The sequence below is a fragment of the Neltuma alba genome, unplaced genomic scaffold, assembly GCF_004799145.2.
Source record: "Neltuma alba isolate B1F8T4 unplaced genomic scaffold, ASM479914v2 tig00003023_pilon, whole genome shotgun sequence".
Lineage (NCBI taxonomy): Eukaryota > Viridiplantae > Streptophyta > Magnoliopsida > Fabales > Fabaceae > Neltuma > Neltuma alba.
Window position 1 is genome coordinate 33995 of NW_021633110.1, and position 21808 is coordinate 55802.

Genomic DNA, 21808 nt, shown 5'->3' on the forward strand with positions numbered 1-21808 from the left:
CGGTGTTGGGTATCCAGCATCCACCAAATGGAAATAATTAAAGATCTCATTGTCATTTTCTTTGTTAAGCTAGTACCTTTTCTTTCCCCTTGTTGCACAAGTTCAATGCATAGGTCAATAAACACTTTCGTGGTTCGTAGGTCCCAAGAAGCTTTCACCGTATTCTTACCCATTATGCTATAGCACAATTACAACTTTTCAGTCATCACAGGTTAATCAACTCAAAATCAATTGAAATAACAAGTGTCATTGTTACCCAAATCAACTATGAATACCATATTAACATTTTTCTTTCCTTCATTTTTATTTGAAAAAAAAAAAGAAATTCATTCTATGTTTTTATAACATGTAATTAATTTTTTTAATCCAACATAAAATGAAATATGTTCCCATTCCTTTAATGACAAGAAAAAAAATTAAATAAATTAAATTTGATTACCACAAATACAACATCCTATAATTTTGTTTAGAACAGGATTACAAAAAATAAAACATAAGGATTACAAATATATTTCTAAAAAAACTAGTCAAACTATATGAACCGAAAACTGATCCTCTGGCCCCGAAAGCAAAGACCATCCTTGAGAGTAGCACGATGTTTCGGTTTCAACAAAGGAAGCAAACCGAAATCAGATAAACCAAGCTACACAAATGAATCCATGAATGAAAATTAACCCACCACTGAAAGCAAAACGTCAGCCACAACTATCAATGAAGAAAAATCAGCACCAACCAAACACCTCAAGCCAGCACTGAAAAAAAAATTCACTACAATCAGGCGACAAACCGTGATGCGACAAAAATTATAAATGTTGAACACTTTTGTTACCATGATTCAAACATTTAACACAAAGATTTGCATTTGGTATATTTGTGCATAAGATAAACATATCTCAGAACCAAAAAAAAAATCAGACATTATAAACCAACCGAAAATACCATATATCAGGCTCAAACCAACCGAATAATTTCTGTCATATGCCACGCATAAACCAACCTAATATTAATAAGCAAGATTACTAACATATTCAGATCAGAATTTATCCGAACGGACATTCAACGGGTCAAACTCTCATGGCAAGTTTCCAGCAAGCATCAACGACAAACGGCCGATTAAACAACATCTTCAAATCAGAATTTTTCCAGCAAGCATCAACGACAAACGGCCGATTAAACAACATCAATGTTCAAATCAGAATTTTTCCAGCAAGCATCAACGGCAAACGGCCGATTAAACAACATCAATGTTCAAATTAGAATTTTTCCATCAAGCATCAACGACAAACGATTCCTAAACCCAGCATCAACGATTCCGAACGGATAATTAACGGGTCAAACTCTCATGGCAAGTTCACGATTCCTAAACCCAGCAAGCATCAACGACAAACGATTTCTAAACCCAGCATCAACGATTTCGGTTTCATTGAAGGCAGAAGAAGACCCAGAACCAGAAGGTCCAGCTCGCAACACGCCGATTAATTTACAGAGCAAGAAACAAAGGCTATGGAGAAGAAGAAAATTGCGGATCTGAGCCACCTTACCTGAGCGACGGATCTGAGCCAGGGAACACCGACCACAGCCAAATGCTTCACACCGAACCTAAGCGCCAGAAATAGCTGCAATCTTCTTCAACCATGGAGCTGCGATTTCTCTCACCGGCGGCGACTTCTTCAAACCGTGGCTAGACAGCGACTTCTTCACCGGCGGCGACTGGTTCTGTGAAGGAGGAGACGAAGACCGTGGACTCGACTGTGAAGGATGGTGTTGCGTGGGGTGCGAGGACCGACGGGAGAACTGGAGAAGGCGTGAACGAGAGGAGTGAATTATTCAGAGCAATAATGGAGCCTTTGGTCATTTGTGGAGGGGCCCACCCGCTCCTTTCAGCAAATATCCGAAAAGCAGATAAGATGTGCTGCTGCCCAAACCATGGTTTCAACCGTTGAAACCATGGTTTTACCAGAACCTTGGTTTCCCAAATTTGCATGACCGTTTGGATGACATTTTGGCCAAACCTTGGTTTGGGCTTCCAAACCAAGGTTTTGAATGCAATCCAAACGGTGCCTTAGATTAATTAATTAAGAATTGTATTAAAGAGTGGAGCTGTGTTAATCTTTCTTTTCGTAAGAGGCTATATAACAAGTTACCGAGCCAAGCAAAAGGCAGGCATCCAAGTACAGTGAGGGCCACCTTATTTTATGGTCTAGCGAGAGGATGCGCCATCGTGATTCGCTGTTGAGGTATCTGTGCAGCAGATCAAAAAGAGGATTAGCAAGCGAATCCATTGATCCATTTATTTTCCAGGTGAATGGGGACCAAAATTGTTACCCTCTAATATGATTCACAACAGCACAATTTATATGTCGTTCTAAAATACTAATACTATCTCTAATTTTGAGTATAAAATTTTATTTATAATCTATAAATAAAATCTTATAATCAGGAGAGGAGGTAATATAATATATTGATCATTATTTTTTAAATACACTGTTATGTTATTTTATAGAACATGTTAACTCTTACGTACTCCCCCCCCCCAAAAAAAACCCCAATAAAGTTGCGTTTAGAAAGGGAGTGAGGATTTTAACGCATCAACGATTCTTCTTAATTTTTAGACTCCTCTTATCTTTAATATAAGATTCATTTAACTAATTTTATTATATTAAGAAAATTAGGTAAGTTAGTTAATTATAAGAAATGTGACACGTTTTTCTTAAAATACCATAATTATCTTTCTTAATATCCATTCTTTCTCTTCTACTTGATTATGGTTGAGGGAGCATCTATATGGGTAATTTTAAAAAAATTGATAAATATGAGAAATTTTTCCTATATTTAGGACCAAAACTAACTCAATAATTAGATCCTATATTAAGGACCAGAAGAGTGCAAATGTGCAAAGAAAAGGGTTGGCAAAAAAAGATACTCTTTTGATCCTAAATATAAGTGTGTAAAAGTCTTATATTTAGGATCAGGGGAGTACAAAGAAAACAGCGGGAATAACATATAATACATGTTTTTTTTCCATTTAAACATGAATATGAAACATAATGCTCCACTAGTATTTAATAAAGGACCTAATTATTGAATTGATTTTGGTCCTAAATATAAGACATATTTATCAATTTTTTTTCTAAATTATACTTATGGATACTCCATCAACCATAATCAAGTAGATAAATGAGATAAAATATTAAGAAAGATGATTATGATGTTTTAGAAAAAAACATGTCATATTTCTTATAATTAACTAATTTACTTAAATTCTTAATCTAATCAAATTAATTAAACAAATATTATATTAAAAATCGGAGGAGTAGTTTAACCAAGAGAGCACACATTTATGTATAAATTTAATATACATATTTTAGAAGAAGCGACACATGATTTTTATATAACAATAAATAAATAAATTAATTATTTTTTTAAATTTTCCATAAACTAATGAAATAGTAACTCATATTTTGGAGTACAAGGATTGTTAAGACAGTCCGATCAACCATTTAAAGGGTGTTTGGGTTTAATAAAAATTATTATTTTTTATAAAAAATTAAGATAAACTCCTTTATAACACTCTATAAAAACACTTTGATTCCATCCAAACGTCCTTTTAGTTATAGATTTGTTTTCGCATTTTTGGAAGTCCACGTGGCAGTTCGTCGTTCAATCCTGCGATATACCCAGGTGTAACTTAGAAGTTAGAACCCTTGTGAGCTTTTTCTACTTTGTCAGGATGGGGGGGAAGAGAGAGAGAAAGAGGGGAGCTTCGTCGTAATGAGTCAGAGCTCGGAGATCTGAAACATGTAACTCCGTGTTTTCCATCGATTTCACTCCCTCTCCATGCGCTAAATCCATGAGACATTTGAAAAAAATCTAACTCTGCCTCCGCATCCAAAACACGATCCCCATCCTTCGCTCTTGTTGAATTTTCCGGTGAAATCCAACCTCTTCCCTTCAAGATGGCTACCCCGGAAAGTTCTATTCAGCTCAGATTAAGAAGGTCGCCGAGGTTCACTCCAATTGACGCATTCTCTGTCTCTGCCTCGCCGAACTCCTCGAAGCTCAGTGTGATGGACCGGAATACCCCCGGAAAGCTCCCAAAGCAGGTGCGGTTAACGCGTGCAAATGGCCTGAGGAGATCTCCGAGGATCAATCCGGACAATGCAGCTGTTCATACAGGCTTAGACCGTGAGGATTCGGGCTCATCCGGTAAAATGAGCTCCGCGAAGGCTCTGAGCCGTTTGGGAAAGCCTCGGTGGACGAAGTCTGATGAGAAGCTTTTGAGACGGTCTCCGAGATTTTCAGCGCCGGCGATTATTTTGGCCCTGAAAATCACGCAACTAAATCTAACTATGACATTCTTGAGGTGTGTCACTCTAAAATCTAAATTAAAGATTTTGTTTTTTTTTCCTATGCTATTTCTCTTATTTTCCTCTTTTCTTCTCGGGTCATTTTCCCTGTTCTATTTATGGAAATTTGGCCTTTCTTTTCATTTTTTTCATAACGTGATTTTTATTTATTATATTATTATATTTTTAATGATAATTGGTTATCCGATTCTGTTTAAAAAGACAATGTCTGTTTACTGATATAACAGGCAGTATGCCTCACGCAGAAAAGCTATCGTTGTGTCGGATTGCCTTTTTCGGACCATGAAACAAAAACTGGGCCTTAAAAAAAAAAAAAAACCCCTCTTTATGTAAAAAGTACACTCTAAAAAGAACAATCCTATCCAGAGTCTGCTGGGTCACACTATCAGCGTTGTGTTCTGTGTCTGTGTCACTCTGCCAATGACTTACTAATGAAGTTTCTTTGTTTTCTACTATTTTTTTTTCCCTCCTCTCTGTCAGTGTTGTTTTACCTGACTCCTACGTTGTCAATCAGAAGTGCTTCGGCCGTTGCTTCAATTTCCGAGTTTTAATGATAACTTAGTTGCGTAGTATGCATTATTTTTACTTGCCCATCCATTATAATGTGATCACCCAATTTAGAGCTCTGTTTTCCTTCACATTTCTGCGTTGACAGATCTTTATTTTGATTCACATTTCATACTCAATATTCTGTGTATTGATTCTTGAGTAATGCAGTGGCAAAGATGTAGAGGTCAAGATTTACAATTGAAGTGAGTGAAAACTGGAAAGCATGTTTGGCAGTTCACTTTTCTGTTCTAACATGCTGTTTGTTTTAATTCTAGACCAATTAATCCTTCATGTTCTTGCAGTGGTGGCCTGTCAGACCTAAAAACAATTGCAATGGGGGAAAGGTTGTTGAGGAGATCTCCAAGACTCTCATCAACGCAATCTGAATGTGAAAAATTATGCCCAAATATATCATCACAGGAGTTGTTGAAGTCCCCTGAAACTGAAAAGGGCTACCTTGAAGATGTGTTAAGCAATAAATCCAGTTTCCATTTAGTTTCCTGCAGCAAGAAGGGTAATAAGGGGAACGTATCTCTTAAACATGATCATTTAAATTGCTCTGGTGCAAAGGACTTGCGGAAGTCCCCCAGACTTAGTCAACTAACAAGACAGGGTAGTGAGGCATCTATGGAAAACCTTGATAGGAAAATGTTGCGTGGGCTGACCTTTAGAAGATCTCCAAGACTTTCATCTTCTAGTGAGGAACAAACCTTGAACACCATTCTGCAACAACAGGAAACCTCAAAAGTAGTTCAGCAAAAAAAGAGAAGCTTAAGTGCAAAATGTGCTTCTATCAAATTGTCTAATTCACCAAATGAACAGCATTCAAAAGCTGCTACCACCTCAGGGGAAACTAGTCTGACTCCTAGTATTCCCAATAAAAATTGCATGAGCTGGTTTTCAGAGTCAACCACGCCCACATCTGATGATGTAAATTGCATGACAAATTGTGACTCACTTGCCTTGCCTGAGTTAGGTGAAAACCCGTGGAGAAAAAAATTGAGGTCCTCCGCTTCTTTAACAATTAAAGGTGACGATGACTGTAGCATTGCTTCCTTCATTGGTGATCCAATACCTGATGATGAAGCTCTCAAACTATGGGGATGGCGCTATGAATTGAAGGTAGTTGACATGGTTCTTTTAATATGATTCGCCTACCATCAGAATCAGAAAAATACTCCCTTTTGTTATATGTCATTTCCCCACATATATCTCTTCTCTTCTATACTAGATCGACAACATACTATCGCATTTTATTTATTTATTTTTGGGCGAAACAAAATATTGCAATTTAATTTCTGTTAAGTTATAGATGCGTTGTTTTTATATATTTTGTGCTGAATGTGTCACTTGCAGGATAAAGGATTTAAAGGTAAAACAACCAAAATAAAGTGAGTATTAATCAATTCACTAACTCTCCTCTGTAGTGCTTTTTTTGCCGACTCAGATTTTAACTTCTTTTCTGTATCTGTTTCTTTTGATGTTGATGATTCCATAGTGAGGATGGAGAAGATGAGACCATCATCAATGTAGAACGCCATTATGCCCAGGCTAGAATTGGGAATTGCGTTTATAGTCTTGGTGATTGTGCATTCATAAAAGTAAGTGTGTCCTTCTGAAAATTGGGCATTCCCCTTTTTCATCTTTCTCCTTTCGTTCTTGTTGCATTTGATAGGTAAAATCGATTTTGTGGTTTGGCCTGATTAGCCACAACTTGAATAGACAAGTCCTAAGTATTAGTCTTAGTTGCTTTAGCGAACTCTACATCACTCGCAATTTTCCGTTCCCTCATTCATATACGATTTATACCTCTTTTATTTGTCACCGTAAATGAAGTGGCTTCGCATCCTTATATATGAATTCGCTTTTCCAGTTTTCCCTAACTACATATTTGTTCCTTGACTTTATCTTGTGCAACCAGCAACCCATCACTTGATTCTTTAATTGAGGCTACTGTACTATATATATTTTAAATTCTCGTTAATTTATCGCCACATCAAAACCGTTTAACCATGTTTCTTGGATGTGACATTTCACATCTTCTAAATTTACGTCTTTAATTGTAATAGTTCTGTTATTGAAGACAATTAATCCTTTTTTAACTATATTTTTCCTTTATTTGCTTTAGTTGGGAGATTATTGTGATTGCAGTCAGCCAACAGCCCTTCCTGGGTTTTTGGTTGAAGAACGCAGTTACTGATTTATAGTATGACTTCTGGGAGCTAGTCGTGGCCTCATCCTGTTGGTTTTCAATTTACTTACCAAAGAATATTATTTATGCGCTGGACGAGTGATTTATGGCAAAAAATTCCTGGCTCAAAGGTGACCATTCAGTTGTTTCAAGGAGGAGTTGAGACATTGATTTGAAATATTTTGGATAAATAATATACTTTATGTTCCAATATAATGAATGCATCAACAATATTGGCGAGTTCCCTTTTCAATTTAAATGTCACAGAAGAGCATAGTTAATTATAATTGCTACTCATGAGAAATTAGTGCAACTGACTATCTCTAGTCACAGTTAATCTTTAGTAAGTACATTGTGTTTTGTTGCCTGTCATCTTTACTTTCAAGGGATAAGTTAGGTATGGTGGTTAACTAACCAAACCATATGGGGCATGAAAGTGAACAAAAAATAAGTTATTTCCTACGGGCCTAGAATCAGAGCAAATCATACTTATATTTGAAGTGATACTTACAGGGTGAAGGTGAAAAAAACCATGTTGGCAAGATTGTTGAATTTTTCCAGACAACAAATGGAGAAAATTATTTCCGAGTCCAATGGTTTTACAGAATTGAAGATACCGTAAGTTTGTCTTGGTATTGACTTGGCTGTGCCATAATGATCCTAATAATTTGCTGATTTTATGTGATATTCAGGTTGTCCAAGGCCAAGGTGGTTTCCATGACGAGAGACGCTTATTCTATTCATCAGTAATGAATGATAACTTGATAGATTGCCTTGTTGCAAAAGTCAATGTTACATACGTTAAACCCAGGGTATGGAAAATCTTTTTAAGATTTTTTTCATTCAATTTTTTATGATCCCATGACTTGGCATAATGGTACTAAACGTTTTTTATGTCATTTATGTAGGTTGGTTTGAAGTTGACTTCTGTTTTACCATTTGACTTCTATTATGATATGGAGTATTGCGTGGATTACTCCACATTTCGATCCCTATCAACAGGTGAGTCGTGAATGAGGCTAGGATGCTACTGGTATTTTACCCTCTTGAAGTAAGGCCTAATTGTAATTTTAGCAATTTAACTGTGGCGTATAACAAAATACCCCTTATTTGTTGAAAAGAAAAACCGAAAATGTTAACTTCTAACGTTGTTGGACATTATAAGATCGTGTGAGGTGAGCAGCTCATGCTCTCTTATTTCTGCAATTGCTCCTCTCGTCCCCTGAGTTGGCGTGTGAAAGAAGAGTCAAATCCCTAATTCCCTACATCCTAAGTTCAATACGCCAAAACATGGGATCAAATTACAAGGTCAAAAACACAATACAAGCATAACATCCCAACAGATTAGTTGAAAATTTAAAACATAATTATCCAATCATAATAGAAATATAAGATGATAAAAACTTGACAAGATAACGTCTTCCAGAATAAATTAAAACTAGTATTAGAAAAAGCTATTTAATGATAATGACAGAAGAGTTGCTGAATATCGCATGTAACGAGGCATTTTCTTTTAACCCCCTTGTCAGGGTTTTGATTTGTGTGTGTGTGTGTGTGTGTTAAATACGTCTTATGCTTTGTCTAAGCACCATATGGATATTGCTTCAGACAGTGATGCAAAGTGTGGTGAGGTACCATCAGCTGTTGCTCGTGAGACTCTCACAAAATTGACCTCTGCTACTGACAAGAGTAATATATCTAGTTCTGAGTCAGACAAGGAAGAATTAGCATTACTAGATCTTTTCTCTGGTTGTGGTGGTATGTCAACTGGATTGTGCTTGGGTGCCAAAGTTTCTTCAGTTAACCTTGTGACGGTACTGTACATGAAATTTTGATCTCTGACGTATTTCTTCGTGTCTGTGAACTCGACAATGTACATTACTTACTGAATCGATCTTTTTGTTCCTTTTGCCAGAAATGGGCTGTTGACAGTGATGGTTCTGCCTGTGAAAGCTTGAAATTAAATCATCCAGAAACACACGTAGGAAAAAACTATCCCCCCCTACGTTGAGGATAATTTTATGTTAGCCTATAATTGCAATATTTATTCATTATATAGGTGAGAAATGAATCTGCTGAGGAGTTTCTGGAACTATTAAAGGAATGGGAAAAGCTATGCAAACGGTATAAGGTCAATGATGCCGAAAGAACAGTTTTATTACGATCAACGAGATCAGAAGAAAAGATGCAAAGGGACTCTCAAGCTGATAGTATTCCTCCTGATGAGTTAGAAGTTTCCAGGCTTGTTGATATATGCTATGGTGATCCAAGTGAAACAGGAAAGAGGGGCCTGTATTTTAAGGTAGTCAATTCAGTGTCAGCTTGAGGATATATCTTTTGCTCCACTTATAAAATACTTTTCCTGAAATGATTCAGTAGATCTATTTGTTCAACCTCTGTTAAAGAAATAATTCACCACAAAGCCTTTGTCTGGGCCTCCAGTTCTGTCAAGTTCACACAGATATGCATGAAAATTTCCTCAAAATGATCAAATAGATACTGATTAAAGTAGGCAACAAAGACATGCAACCTAAAGTAGTTTATTCTCTGCTCATAGGATTCTTTTTGCGTTGCCAATCTTCTTGAATACTCTATGCCACTATTGAAAAGAATTATTCTCATGAAAATATTAAATATGTGGTGCTAAATAATATATGCCACTATTTAATAAATAATATCTAAATACATATGATTATTAGTTTTAAACTATCTTGCGTAACAGATAAGTTATGAAATGGTGTTCAATGTATATTAACTAACAGCTTTGGAAAGTGTCTACATCCTCTCACAGCAATTATTGGGAGAAAAACCAGTGCATACGAGCAAAAATGCTGGTGGTTTTCTGCTTGGTCGAGCTCAGTTTTCTGTTTGAAAAACCACTGTCAAAGCCACAAGCAAAGCCACTGGAAAACTGGGCCAGCTTCAACTCGGTTTTCTGTTTGAACCAGTTGGTTTTGTCGGCCTTGAGCAATTACAAGGCATCATGATAGAATTATGCGGCATGACTGAACTGGATTACTGGACCATGGCTTGGTTCCCGGTCCAGTAGATCAGATCGTTTGTCTCTGAGCAAAATGTTTGAATCATGTTCCGATTCACTGTCAGTTGCAATTACATTTTCTTGATTATTTCATAGGTACGCTGGAGGGGTTACAGCCCTAGTGAAGATACATGGGAACCCATGGAAGGCTTGAGGTATTTCCCTTTTATTCAATTGATTATTTTTTTTATGACATATCACTACTTATTGAATTTGTATTCCTAGAAATTGTCAGGAGAGCATAAAGGATTTTGTGAGAAAGGGAATGGGATTGAAAATTTTGCCACTTCCTGTAAGTAGTATCATGAAGCATGAAGCTGTGATATTAGCCAGAGGTGTCTCTGCTTTTCAAGTAGAATTCTTAATTTTTAAAAAATATATTGCAGGGTGCTGTTGATGTTATTTGTGGGGGTCCTCCTTGTCAAGGAATCAGTGGATATAACCGCTTTAGAAATGCTACATCACCGTTGGATGATGAAAGAAATCATCAGATAGTAGTCTTCATGGACATAGTAGAATTCTTGAAGCCAAAGTATGTATTGATGGAGAATGTTTCCGATTTACTGAAATTTGACAACGGTTCACTTGGAAGATATGCATTAAGTCGCTTGGTACATATGAATTATCAAGCAAGACTTGGATTAGTTGCTGCCGGATGTTATGGTCTTCCCCAATTTCGATTGCGTGTTTTTCTGTGGGGTGCTCATCCTAGTGAGGTCAGTTCCTTCCCTCCCCAATGCGCCCCCCCCCCAAAAAAAAAAAAAAATTGGGAAGGGGAGTCAATTATTTCATTTAACCATAATATAAACATCTGCCTACAAGTTTGTACCTAACCTACATGGTAATTGATTATTAATCTGACGTCAACAGAGCTTATATGTCTTTTTACCCTCCCTTTTTCCTCTTGAGGCTTTTGTAAAGAAATAGAAAATTATCTGAATGAGAGTTTTTCATTTGCCTAGACATTGTATCATGTGTTTATACTAATCACTTGCATATATTTTAACCTAGCTGTCACAACCCATTATTACAATTCACAAGTGCCATCACTCTCCCTCAGGTTGAAGATTTTTCAAATTTTATCTTGTAAAAAGATTAAAAATGATGAGGTCGCAATGCAAGATCTTCAGCAACTAACACTTTCTCTAATACGTTCTTAGTAGATGAACAGCTCCCATATTTTATTTTGCGTGCTTTCAAGAAGCAGCCCCCTTAACATTCTCCAAATCGCTATCCATGGCCATGTTACACAGCCTCAGGAGTTCTTCAAACTACTTCCCTTATGTGGCCTTTTGACTTTTTCCTCACCGGTTTCCACCATGTGGGTTACAACCACGACAAACACCATAACACAATAAAGCTAGGTTTGGCTCTTAAGCAACTACGGCAAATGTATGATGACTCCAAATTTAAACCCACAAAAGTTTTTTTTTTTTTTTTTAATTTTCCTTGTCCAGCTTTTTCAACTGGCATTTCTCTTCTGAGTAGCTGCCCATATTCTCTATTAAGTGCATCTTGGCACCATTCTACCAAACTTGCATCCTGTCTCTAGTTATTCTACCTTCGATATTTTATGCATGAGCAAACTTGCTTCTCTCACTGGTTCTCTATTCTCTAGCAGGTTTTACCCCAATTTCCATTGCCAACACATGAAGTTATTGTTAAATATTGGCCTCCACCAGAATTTGAGGTATAGAACATTATTCTCAAAAGAACTGAGAAATGTTGTCTACTATGTTCAATTATTTTTTCACTTTATGTGCAGCGCAATACTGTTGCTTTGGATGAAGGCCAACCTCGTGAGCTCGAAAAAGCTATTGTTATTCAAGATGCCATCTCTGATCTTCCAGCTGTACTCTTCATCCCCTCTTTTCTTTTTCTTTTTTCCTGTCCAGCAACTTGCAGTGAATTTAATGTTATAGGTTCATAGGTCACATACTGTGAAAATAGTGAAGAACTGCCCTACCAGAATCCTCCGGCAACCGAATTTCAAAGATATATAAGGTCATCTAAATATGGTAATACTACCTTCCTTTTGATTACAAATTGGAACTAATCAAGAAACAGTATTTTATCATGTAACTTAGCTTGCCCCTACCATCTTTGCTGAACCTGTGTTGTGTAACTAAGAATGTGTCCTTGCAAATAAACAATCAAAGCATTCCTAGGCAGTGGGGCTCTATAGATACTTTAACAAATTCAATTAGCTGATTGTAGAGCAATACAACCTGAATTTGGAGATCTGCTTTCTCGATAGTTAGTGACGCCACCTTGTTGGACTGGTGGAGTTAATATGTTGATTTAATTGATTGTATTTAAGTGAAAAAAAGCAACATATTTAGCTGTTTAATTGTGAAGCTAAATGTTACTTTGCCTATATCCTGCATCTATTTTTAAGTTCCCAGACAGTCACTTCATGTACTTTTTTACTTGAAGATTTTATTCTTATTTGATATCTTCTGCTTTTCATCTTTGAATAGAGATGACTGGGTCGACATTAGATAGAAGATCAGATAAAACGCCTTTGCTTTATGATCACCGATGCTGCCATATGGATGAAGATAACTACTTGCGTGTTTGTCAAATTCCAAAAGTTAAGGTCGGGCAATATGGACAAAATGTTCTCTTAAACTTTTTGCTTATTTCCTCTTTACCCTCGAACACACACACACATTTGGCCAATTCCTCTTTACCCTTGAGTTTACTTTTACTGTAGGGGGCAAATTTCCGTGATCTACCTGGTGTAGTGGTGGGAGCTGATAATGTGGCTAGGAGGGACCCAAATGAGAAGCCTGTGCTCTTACCATCTGGAAAGCCATTGGTAAATCTTTGGTTGCCTTCATTTGGAGGGGATTGCGTTCATATTATTTAGCTGCGTTGACAGAATGAATACTTATTCTGGGCCAAGAAAAGTAACATAATGCCGTCATTGCTTTTACAGGATTTAAACCGTGCTTAAACCTGAGAATTTGGTTGAAAATTTGTTGAAGCCATAGGGATTGGGAAAATCCCTTTTAAATCTCTTCGAAATACACAAATTCCAAATTGGTCCCCTAAATTTAGCAAATCCCAAATCAATTCGTGGGACCAATTTGAAATTGTGTGAATGCCGTTATTAAGTGGGAAAAATTCATGTTCAAGTTTCTATTTCTTGCTAAAATCGAATTAGATTGACTTGGTCTTATCTTGCTCTCTTGCTTTGATTTTTCTGCTTAGGTCCCAGATTTTTGCTTCACTTTCGAACAAGGGAAATCTAAGAGGTGTGCTGTTTTTCATTTAATGGCCTTGTAAAGTTATTTATTTATTTTTTTGTGTGTCTTATTTAAACCTTTAATCAATATTCATTTTACATGTAGGCCATTTTCACGATTGTGGTGGGATGAGACCATTTCCACTGTCCTGACCTGCCCACATTATCGTGCCCAGGTTTTTGCTTCGCTCTTCGATTTCAGATATAACTAACGCAGATTTCTTATAGCTTTTTCTTTTAAACATTTGTAGACAATATTACATCCTGAACAAGATCGAGTGCTTTCTTTAAGAGAATGTGCAAGGTTACAAGGTTTTCCTGATTACTATCAGTTCTGTGGGACTGTTAACAAGAGGTATGAAACTATGATTTTGATAAATACCGTATAATTGAACGCGTGCTCTTTTATCAGTTACTTGATATATCGTAAATAGACCAAGTTCTAAATTACAAAGTCAAGCATGAAAAAAAAATCATCGTAAACATATCAGATATTAAGCATATCATGCTTGGATCTACCTTAATATCCTTGGTCAACTTGTGTTTATAGAGTCATGTTGAAATGTTATTTCCTGCCCTTGGAAAGTTAATAAAGTGAATAGATATTGTTCTGAAATAACTAAAAAGAATCCTTTTCCACTGTTAAAAATTTTGTTCAGGTACTGTCAAGTCGGAAATGCAGTTGCCATTCCGGTGGCAAGGGCTTTGGGATTTGCCCTGGGGATGGCACACAGAAAGCTCAGCGGAGATGAACCGCTTCTCACTCTCCCGCCCAAGTTCTCTCTCTCAAATTATATTCAGTTGAAAAATAGTCAGAAATCAGGCAACACTGATAAGCATTCATCCTAATTCATTTTCACTGATGTTAAAACTTTTCTAACCTATTCATTTAAACCCTTTTTCCTTCTAGAGCTGCCTTGGCAAGTGCACTTTTAGCGGGAAAAAGTTTGACAACATTCTCTTCACTTGTACTGCACCTGAGGCATTAGCATTTTTTTAATTGTTTTTCATCATCGGATGTTGTAATATATTGGATCCTTCTTTCATTAATGATGTTACTTGTTCTTGCATATCAAATTCTGCACAATTATGACGAAAGACCATAAAGTTTGAGCTGAATTTAAAATGACCCAAAGAACTCAATATGTACCACCTTAGCATAATGCTCGCCCTTAGTGGTGTTAGTTATCGGGTCCTATCCTGCTTGACCTTTATGTGGAGAAAAAAAAAATATTTCTTTAGTCTTAAAAATAAGACTCATTTTTTAATGAAAATATATTATAAAATGGGTCATATATTTAGAATCAAATGAGTAACAAGAAGGCAAAAGAATAAAGCCTAATAAACTATTTATTTATTGTACCCTCTTTTCTTTAGAGTTCTCTCAATACTTTTTCTTTCTCTGTAGTCAACTGTCATTGCAATTAGTAAACTGTTGTTCCTCTCTACTCCCTCTACTTTTGCTATGTTATTGTGTTTTCTCTCTCTCACTCTTTATGGTTTATTCATATAAAAGTTTTTGCGTTGGATTTGAAACTAGAGCTTCCTCTTCCTCTTCTTCCTCCTGAGTTGACCCGCCCTGTCCTTCCTCTTATTTAAAGACTCCTGTCCAAACAATTAAATATCTATTTTACACGGTTGGATGTTTGATATCTTTGAATTCCGTGATGGTTGGTGATTTGCACTTGAGATTAGGATAGCTGTGGAAGCTACGATTCTTTCGGTTAGTTTTCACAAGATGTAGTAATCACTTGAACAGTAAGAGACTAATCTTTTTGAGATACTGTTAGATGCTGTTGTGGGGATCCCTTCTAACAATGTTTTTTTTATACATTGCTCCAAAAATCGAACTCAGAACATGATGTTTAAGGTACTCAAATCCCTTCTACTTGAACCAACACTTGTTAGTCAGTGTGAATTATGTGACTAGAGAAACACTGATTGGAGTGCTTGTCCCAAAGAAATATCACTGCTTATGGTTCATCATCTGCCCATTCCTTTCTCATCCTTGCTTTCTCCTTGGAGGCGGAACTCCAAGATAGTAGTTCTGTCTGGTAGTTACTCGTGTGTGGCGTGATGAGTGGCATTTTCGATGGTTGACATATTTAATTTTCTTAATTAATGTTTCCAACAAAGTATTCAAACATAAAAGCCGCTCATCGTTGCTTCTCTTGCGACGCGGGTTGGAGGGAAAACGTGGTTTTGCTGTTTGTATGTTTGTTTGGCAGCGGCTGCTTTTTTTTTATTATCTCTGTTTTTTTTTTATAGGCACTGGTATCCTCTCATTAAAAACAATTATATATTTATACAAAAAAAAATAATTATATTTGAGAAACTGTCAAATATTATTTATGGATATCTTTTCTAGTAAAAATTTGAATTGGAGTTCACCACGTATGAGACTAATTATTTCTGTTAGATCCCATTTTTATTGGTGCAGTTGTCTTAAACAAGGTTTAGACCATAAAAAATAGACGTAGGCCCATTATATTTTTAATTCTAGCCCAAATCATTTAGGCCCCACTCCTTCTTTCGGCCCATCTTAGTTGGCCTGGACATCGGATCATTCCTCTGGCAAAAACTCGAATATCGGATAATTAAAATCATTTTGTGCCCTATTCCGTTATTTTCAGCCCATTTGCATGTGGGATTTATAGGGTTGGTTGTCACGTCTCTCGGCCTCGCTCTCGCTCGTCGTCTTTCCTTTTTCCTCTGTTGTATGCGAAGCCTCAGTAGGCAGAGTGACGGCAAGAGAGACGTTTTTGGTAAGATTCTTCCTGTGATGTCGTCGTTCTTTTCCCCTTTCTCTCGGTCTGCTGTGGATTAGTGCCTCGTCTTGCCCTTTCTTCTTTGTTCTGTCACTCTTCATATTTTCTCTCCTTATTTGTTACTTTGATTCAGTGCATGAGAAGAACTTGCGTGTGATTGTCAGTGTTTGTCAAATTTTTTTTAAAATATTTTAGGGGCAATTCACCCTAATTTTTTTGGTCGTGACCTGTGACTGTGATTTTATTTGTTATTGGATAAACTGACCTGGTCTTAATCTAGGAACTTCGGTCTGTTAGGCTTTGGTTCTATACTTGCGTGATGATGCACGAATTCATAAATTCTGTTTATCATTCCTTTTGCTGATAGTGGATGGTTCCTTGAGTTATTTTTGTTTTATGATTTGAAATGTCTGTGTGCTCTTCTATTCTTATCGGGTATGCTGCAAGATGCCTCAATGTTTCAATCGCGAAAAAAGGTCATGTTGCCTTGCAAATCATCATGCAGAATATCTCGATTATGACACGTGAAGTAATCTTAACATATGTTTTCATGATCAGAATTAATTACTGTTAATTTCTTTATTTGGTACATTCATTTTTTTTTTTTGGTTCCGAAATCAGGACTGCGGTGGACTGCTCTTTCAAGAGTTTTTGTGTTGACCTACTATTCAGAGAAAAAGATGGACAGAAGATTACCAGCGGATTCAATCCCTATTTTCAACGAAGGTATAGCTCTGGTTCTCCATCGCTGGTCAGCTCTCCGTATGGCTGTCGAGAACGAATGGGGAGGCCGAGAGTCCCGCCAGAAGGCTGAAAGACTTGGCAGCGATCTGCTTTTCTGGTTCACCCAATCTAAAGGTTGTTCTTCTCTTTCTATTGGAACACATAAAGCTTTCGTATTATCAAAAGCAGAATCCTGGTGTATATGGTAACGCTCAATTATTAAGATTTGGTACAACCTGTTGATAACTAAGCAATATCAAGAGATTGAGTTGTAGAATCTTATACCCCCACACATGTTGTTTTGAAAGTTAGATTGAAGTTGTTTATGGTTTGATTAAGAGAGGAGTGATAATCTAGAAAAGGCATCTTTTAATATTTTGGATGTGGTATTCACTCTGGAATTTAGTTACTGATTTTAATAGCTTTTGTTCCCCAGGGCCTCTGTATATTGATGACTTGGAAGAGAAGCTCGATGAAGGTATGGTTTCTCTCAACATGGAGGTTGAGGATGGCAGTATCGAAGAGGTACTTTCGTGTTAAAGTTGCTTTCAGATTTTCATATCAGTAATTGTTTGTTGTCGTAATCTGTCACAACTAGTGAGCATCTTGGCATCAACTAATTTTTATTTTAGTATATCGCCAACATTTGAATGCGGAAACACACTTGTGCTGACAGAGCTTTGGTTCTATTCCTGTTTACAATAGATCGTGCCCCTTTGAGAATGAGTCTCATAATAAACTTCGTGGATTTTGCATGAATATTCGTAAAACCTATATTGGCCTATTGGGTTGTTAGAACCCTTCTTTATTAGAGTTTATTACTTATTAATATCAATACCATGTTATGTCTAACTGCATTTTTAGGAAGGCTCAAATTCTGATTTTTAGTTTCACGTCAAGTTCATGAGTGTTTTATTTACATTGGCCATGCCTGCGGAAACTCTTCTATTTAAATGGGCTATTAATTGAACTTGAATTATGGCTAAGATGCCTACTGATGTCGTCTTTTGTCAATACATTTGATCTGACTAGTTTAATTCACTCACATGCGTTGGTGGCATGCAATAGCTGTCCCCAACGCCCCCTTTCTGTCTCTTATCCCATCATTTTCATGTTGATGATTTTGCAGGTAGCTGAGAAACTGATGATTTTGCATGAAGAATGTCTTGAAGGTAATTTTAGGTCCATTGAGATTCTAAGGGAAGCCCATCTTAAACAAGCTGCTCACCCTCGTGCAATGCAGGTACACATGGTATCGGGGTTTTTAACAGAATTATTGAGTTTTATAATCATATTGCTTATAAAGTATATGTATTTGCTGGGATGCATATAACAAATATAGCTTCTACAACTTAAGCTTGATGCCTGATGGAGTATGTTGGGAGGGAGGAACAAAGAGTTATCATTTGACATGGTGCTTGAATTTGGCGTGTGCTATTCATAAAAAGATGACAGGATATTGTGGCGTAACACGATATTTGTTTGTAGTTGGGCTGAAAGTTAAAAGATGCGGCCTTTACTAATATGGAACTAAGAAACTCTTTTGTGATTTAGAGCTGGCATGTCATACTGTTTAATTTAAATATGAAAATGCAGGAATTGTCTTGCATAACCGGATGAAACTAATGATCTTATTGCACGGGGAAGGAAAATTAGGAAACAAAGGAAACAAATGGCATTTGCTCTCCCCGTTGTGAAAGATTTATATTCATGGGCGTGCTTATTCTCATAATCTGATTCCTAATGTACAGCTTTTTGTCGGTTGCCGTTTGTGTTTTTGGACTATGTTCAAGATCGTGCACACAATGTCTTTGGTTATCATACATAATATGTGAACAGAAACAGTCTGATTATATCTGCTTGATTTTGATGAATGTTACAAAGTTTGACATACTTGCCTTGTTAGGCTGTGAATAAATGAGGACTCTGAAGATGATGATGATGATGAAGAAGACAGAGCAAGGGATAATTCTAATATGGCGGTAGAAATGCAAATGCCAGTTAAGGAGTCCATACCCAAGGCTGCAGCTGAAGCAGGAGACGATGGATGGACTGTAGTCTCAAATAGACGGAATAAGGGTAGAAATTAGAGGGCAATAGGGGAATTCATTTAAAGATCCATTAAATCGTATGTATAGACTTTAGTTTTTGTTTCGTTTTGTTTGTTTGGATTTTTTTCGTAAACTACATGTGTTGCGCCTTTGCTGTTTGAGCAGGTCAAACTTTATATTTCATGAATCACTGGCGATGTTGATATCGTTGGACCTTAAAATGAAATCAATTTTAACTTGTAAATTACCATGAAAAAATAATGCTTAAAAAACATTGAAAATAAGCACTCATGTTTTGGCCAGCAAAAATATGTATTCCACAAAAAGAAGAAAAATTGTCAATGGTGTGTTCCGAGCATGGAAATTATAACAATTGAATTATCCATCATGTGTATGCTTCTCTGATGTGTTAAGCATGTTTCCCCTCCAAAAATAGAAGCAATAAACTCGAGAAAATATATCATTTACCGTGGAATATAATAGTGACGCATACTTCTATTTTTCAGATGTTGCGTCTAATAGTGAGAAGAAAGTATGAACCGAAGTTGAAAAATGTTCGTGGCTTGAAGAGGAAATTGAATTGAATTTTCTTCGCATAAAATTTTATTATCTTTAAATTTGTTTGTAAAGTGTCACAATAAAGTTATAAAACACATTATTATCATAATATAATTGTGAGCTTTTCATTTTATTAAGTTCCTAATTTACTTATTATATTATACTCTAATCTTTTAACGTAGGATTTAATTGCATAGTTAATATTGGTCCTATATATAAATCTATTTTACATGTTGATCAATTTTTTTAAAAATTAATTCTATTGATATTTTCAAAGTAATAATCAAGTAGGAGGGGGAGGGAGGAAGGGAATTAAAAAACACGTTTATGATATTTTAAAAAATGTTCTGTTAATTAATTTAACTAACATTTTTAATCTGCTCAAAATAATTAATTAAGTTTTATGTTAAGTAGCAAAGAAGTAGGTCTTAACTTTTAAATTTTGGTCCACAGAATTGGTTTTTACAGCTGGGACACAGTAATGGTTGTGTACTTAATATTCAGTAATCCATCTGACAATTTTAGAGGGCTAACTTGGCTATTAAAAAAAAAAATTGATTCAAAGAGAAGAAAACAAAGAAAGCCAACGACTCCTGAGCATGCTCATATGCTACTAGCAATTTCAGCATTTTGGGCTTTTTTTTTTTTTCTTAAAAAAAAATTGCTGGCCAATCTTCGCTCATTTTCCCTCAACACATCACATTAAATACAAAATTTCAAACTTAAAAATAAATATGAAATCCTTAATATAAACTTTATTTAAATTTTATTTTGATCCTAAATATAAGACCCTAATCCATTTTGTCTCTTATATTTATATTTTTTTTCTAAGATAGTCCTTCTAACTGTGATAATTAACCAACACACTTAATTAGTAAAAATATTTTAGGAAAGATAACACTTATTTATTACAAATAATTAATTTAATTTTTTTAAATTTTTTTAATTAGTCAACTAGCTCTTATAATTAAGATTAGAGATATATTATAATTTATCTCTTGTAATTAAACCCTGTTAAATGTTCTGTCTCGCATATCTTTTATATATATATATATATATATATATTTTTCAAGTACTCTTCATTCTGGCCAAAAACCTGGGTTTTTTGTCCGGTCACCATCCCCATATATAGGCGGAGGTTTAAAACCTGGGCTAAAACCCTCGTCTCAGTGTTCATCCATTTCATACAAGAATGACGACCAAGTATTTGACATTAAGAGCTTCTACTAAAACCCTCGTCCAACTTCTTCAACCTTCTGTTCAACATTCTGGGCCGGTTTCTCAATTCATTAGAAGCTTTCATTCATTCGTTTCCCGAGAATTTGATGCTCGAAGATTTCAGAACTCTTATCCTGGAAGTTGCAGGGGCATGGTCTGTGCTCCAAATTACAATCTCGATGAAGCTGGTGCTGCTGCGCTCGCCCGTGATGATCCTGTTCCAGCTACTGTGATAACAGGTTTTCTTGGTTCTGGAAAGGTTGGTTTGTTTGGTGCCACCCCCCCTTTTGGCATTGTCAATTTTATCTTTGGGTACAGCGTGGTTGTAGTGCCTCTACCATACGAATACGAACTGTTTAATTTATCTAATGGCTCTTGATGACATGCTGTATTATTTATTTATTTACGTTTTGATGTATAGTTTAGAGATGATACGCAGATTTCACTGTTTGCGGGTAATTTTTTTACCATCCCTGGAATGTATTCAAACATGATCCTCTGTTATGCAGACGACTCTCCTAAATCACATTCTGACGTCCCAACATGGCAAACGGATAGCTGTCATTGAAAACGAGGTATTTAATTCTACCTGCCTATAGAATTCCTTGTTTGCTTGAAGTCTTCACTTGATATACAACATTCAATTTCGAAATTTTCACTCTATTTTGAATTACTACTGGGAGAAATTGAGTATTCAGCACTAGTACTGAATATTAACGTTCAGTATGGGCATCTTTTATAAATACAGTGATATTGACTTGAGTTGAATTAGTCATTGGCACTAAAGCAACATGACGATGACATAGAGCAATTTGCGATGTAACTTTTAAGTGAAGTATGCGAAGTCATGATGTAGCCCAACCCAAAAAGAAAAAAGAAAAAGGGAATACGAGGGAATGAAGTTTTCGGGGAACCTTCCCTTTTTCATATGGAGCATTGATTTTTGTGAGATTGTCTTACTTTTGTTATAAATGCAGTTTGGTGAGGTGGATATTGACGGATCATTGGTCGCTAGTCATTCTTCCGTGAGTGAAGACATTGTCATGGTTAATAATGGCTGGGCCATGCTGCACTGTACGAGGGGATCTAGTTA

At 36.1% G+C, this 21808-nt stretch overlaps 3 protein-coding genes across 3 annotated transcripts; all 3 read left to right on the plus strand.

Annotated features, from left to right (window-relative positions):
• The first annotated feature begins 3956 nt into the window (after positions 1 to 3956).
• On the plus strand, positions 3957 to 14401 carry LOC114740020 (DNA (cytosine-5)-methyltransferase CMT2). The gene is made up of 24 exons (XM_028928136.1): positions 3957 to 4206; positions 4275 to 4363; positions 5085 to 5119; positions 5219 to 6038; positions 6273 to 6307; positions 6415 to 6517; positions 7621 to 7725; positions 7800 to 7919; positions 8016 to 8109; positions 8716 to 8921; positions 9023 to 9088; positions 9167 to 9409; positions 10244 to 10302; positions 10373 to 10439; positions 10534 to 10863; positions 11769 to 11837; positions 11913 to 11999; positions 12078 to 12165; positions 12628 to 12746; positions 12864 to 12968; positions 13364 to 13407; positions 13504 to 13573; positions 13649 to 13752; positions 14057 to 14401. The coding sequence occupies exons 1-24, from the start codon at positions 3957 to 3959 to the stop codon at positions 14244 to 14246; spliced, it is 3498 nt and encodes a 1165-aa protein (XP_028783969.1). The 3' UTR covers positions 14247 to 14401.
• Positions 14402 to 16061: 1660 nt separating this feature from the next.
• Positions 16062 to 19072, plus strand: LOC114740021 (pre-rRNA-processing protein TSR2 homolog). The gene is made up of 5 exons (XM_028928137.1): positions 16062 to 16162; positions 16787 to 17023; positions 17325 to 17413; positions 18018 to 18215; positions 18811 to 19072. Exons 1-5 carry the CDS (start codon positions 16117 to 16119, stop codon positions 18976 to 18978), a joined length of 738 nt encoding a protein of 245 aa, XP_028783970.1. The 5' UTR covers positions 16062 to 16116; the 3' UTR covers positions 18979 to 19072.
• Positions 19073 to 20662: 1590 nt separating this feature from the next.
• Positions 20663 to 21789, plus strand: LOC114740022 (COBW domain-containing protein 1-like; the record flags this gene model as incomplete). Its single annotated transcript, XM_028928138.1, has 3 exons — positions 20663 to 20974; positions 21225 to 21290; positions 21693 to 21789. Coding segments are annotated over exons 1-3 (448 nt in total), but the record flags the coding sequence as incomplete, so codon positions are not given.
• Positions 21790 to 21808: the final 19 nt, after the last annotated feature.

Excerpts from the sequence above, each read along its gene's own strand:
- LOC114740020 (XM_028928136.1), top strand. The coding sequence starts at position 3,957 with ATGGCTACCCCGGAAAGTTCTATTCAGCTCAGATTAAGAAGGTCGCCG. Across the intron at positions 5,120-5,218 it reads GGTCAAGATTTACAATTGAA|TGGTGGCCTGTCAGACCTAA; the intron begins GTGAGTGAAAAC and ends ATGTTCTTGCAG. Across the intron at positions 9,410-10,243 it reads AGAGGGGCCTGTATTTTAAG|GTACGCTGGAGGGGTTACAG; the intron begins GTAGTCAATTCA and ends ATTATTTCATAG.
- LOC114740021 (XM_028928137.1), top strand. The coding sequence starts at position 16,117 with ATGCGAAGCCTCAGTAGGCAGAGTGACGGCAAGAGAGACGTTTTTG. Across the intron at positions 16,163-16,786 it reads CGGCAAGAGAGACGTTTTTG|GACTGCGGTGGACTGCTCTT; the intron begins GTAAGATTCTTC and ends TTCCGAAATCAG. Across the intron at positions 17,414-18,017 it reads AGGATGGCAGTATCGAAGAG|GTAGCTGAGAAACTGATGAT; the intron begins GTACTTTCGTGT and ends ATGATTTTGCAG.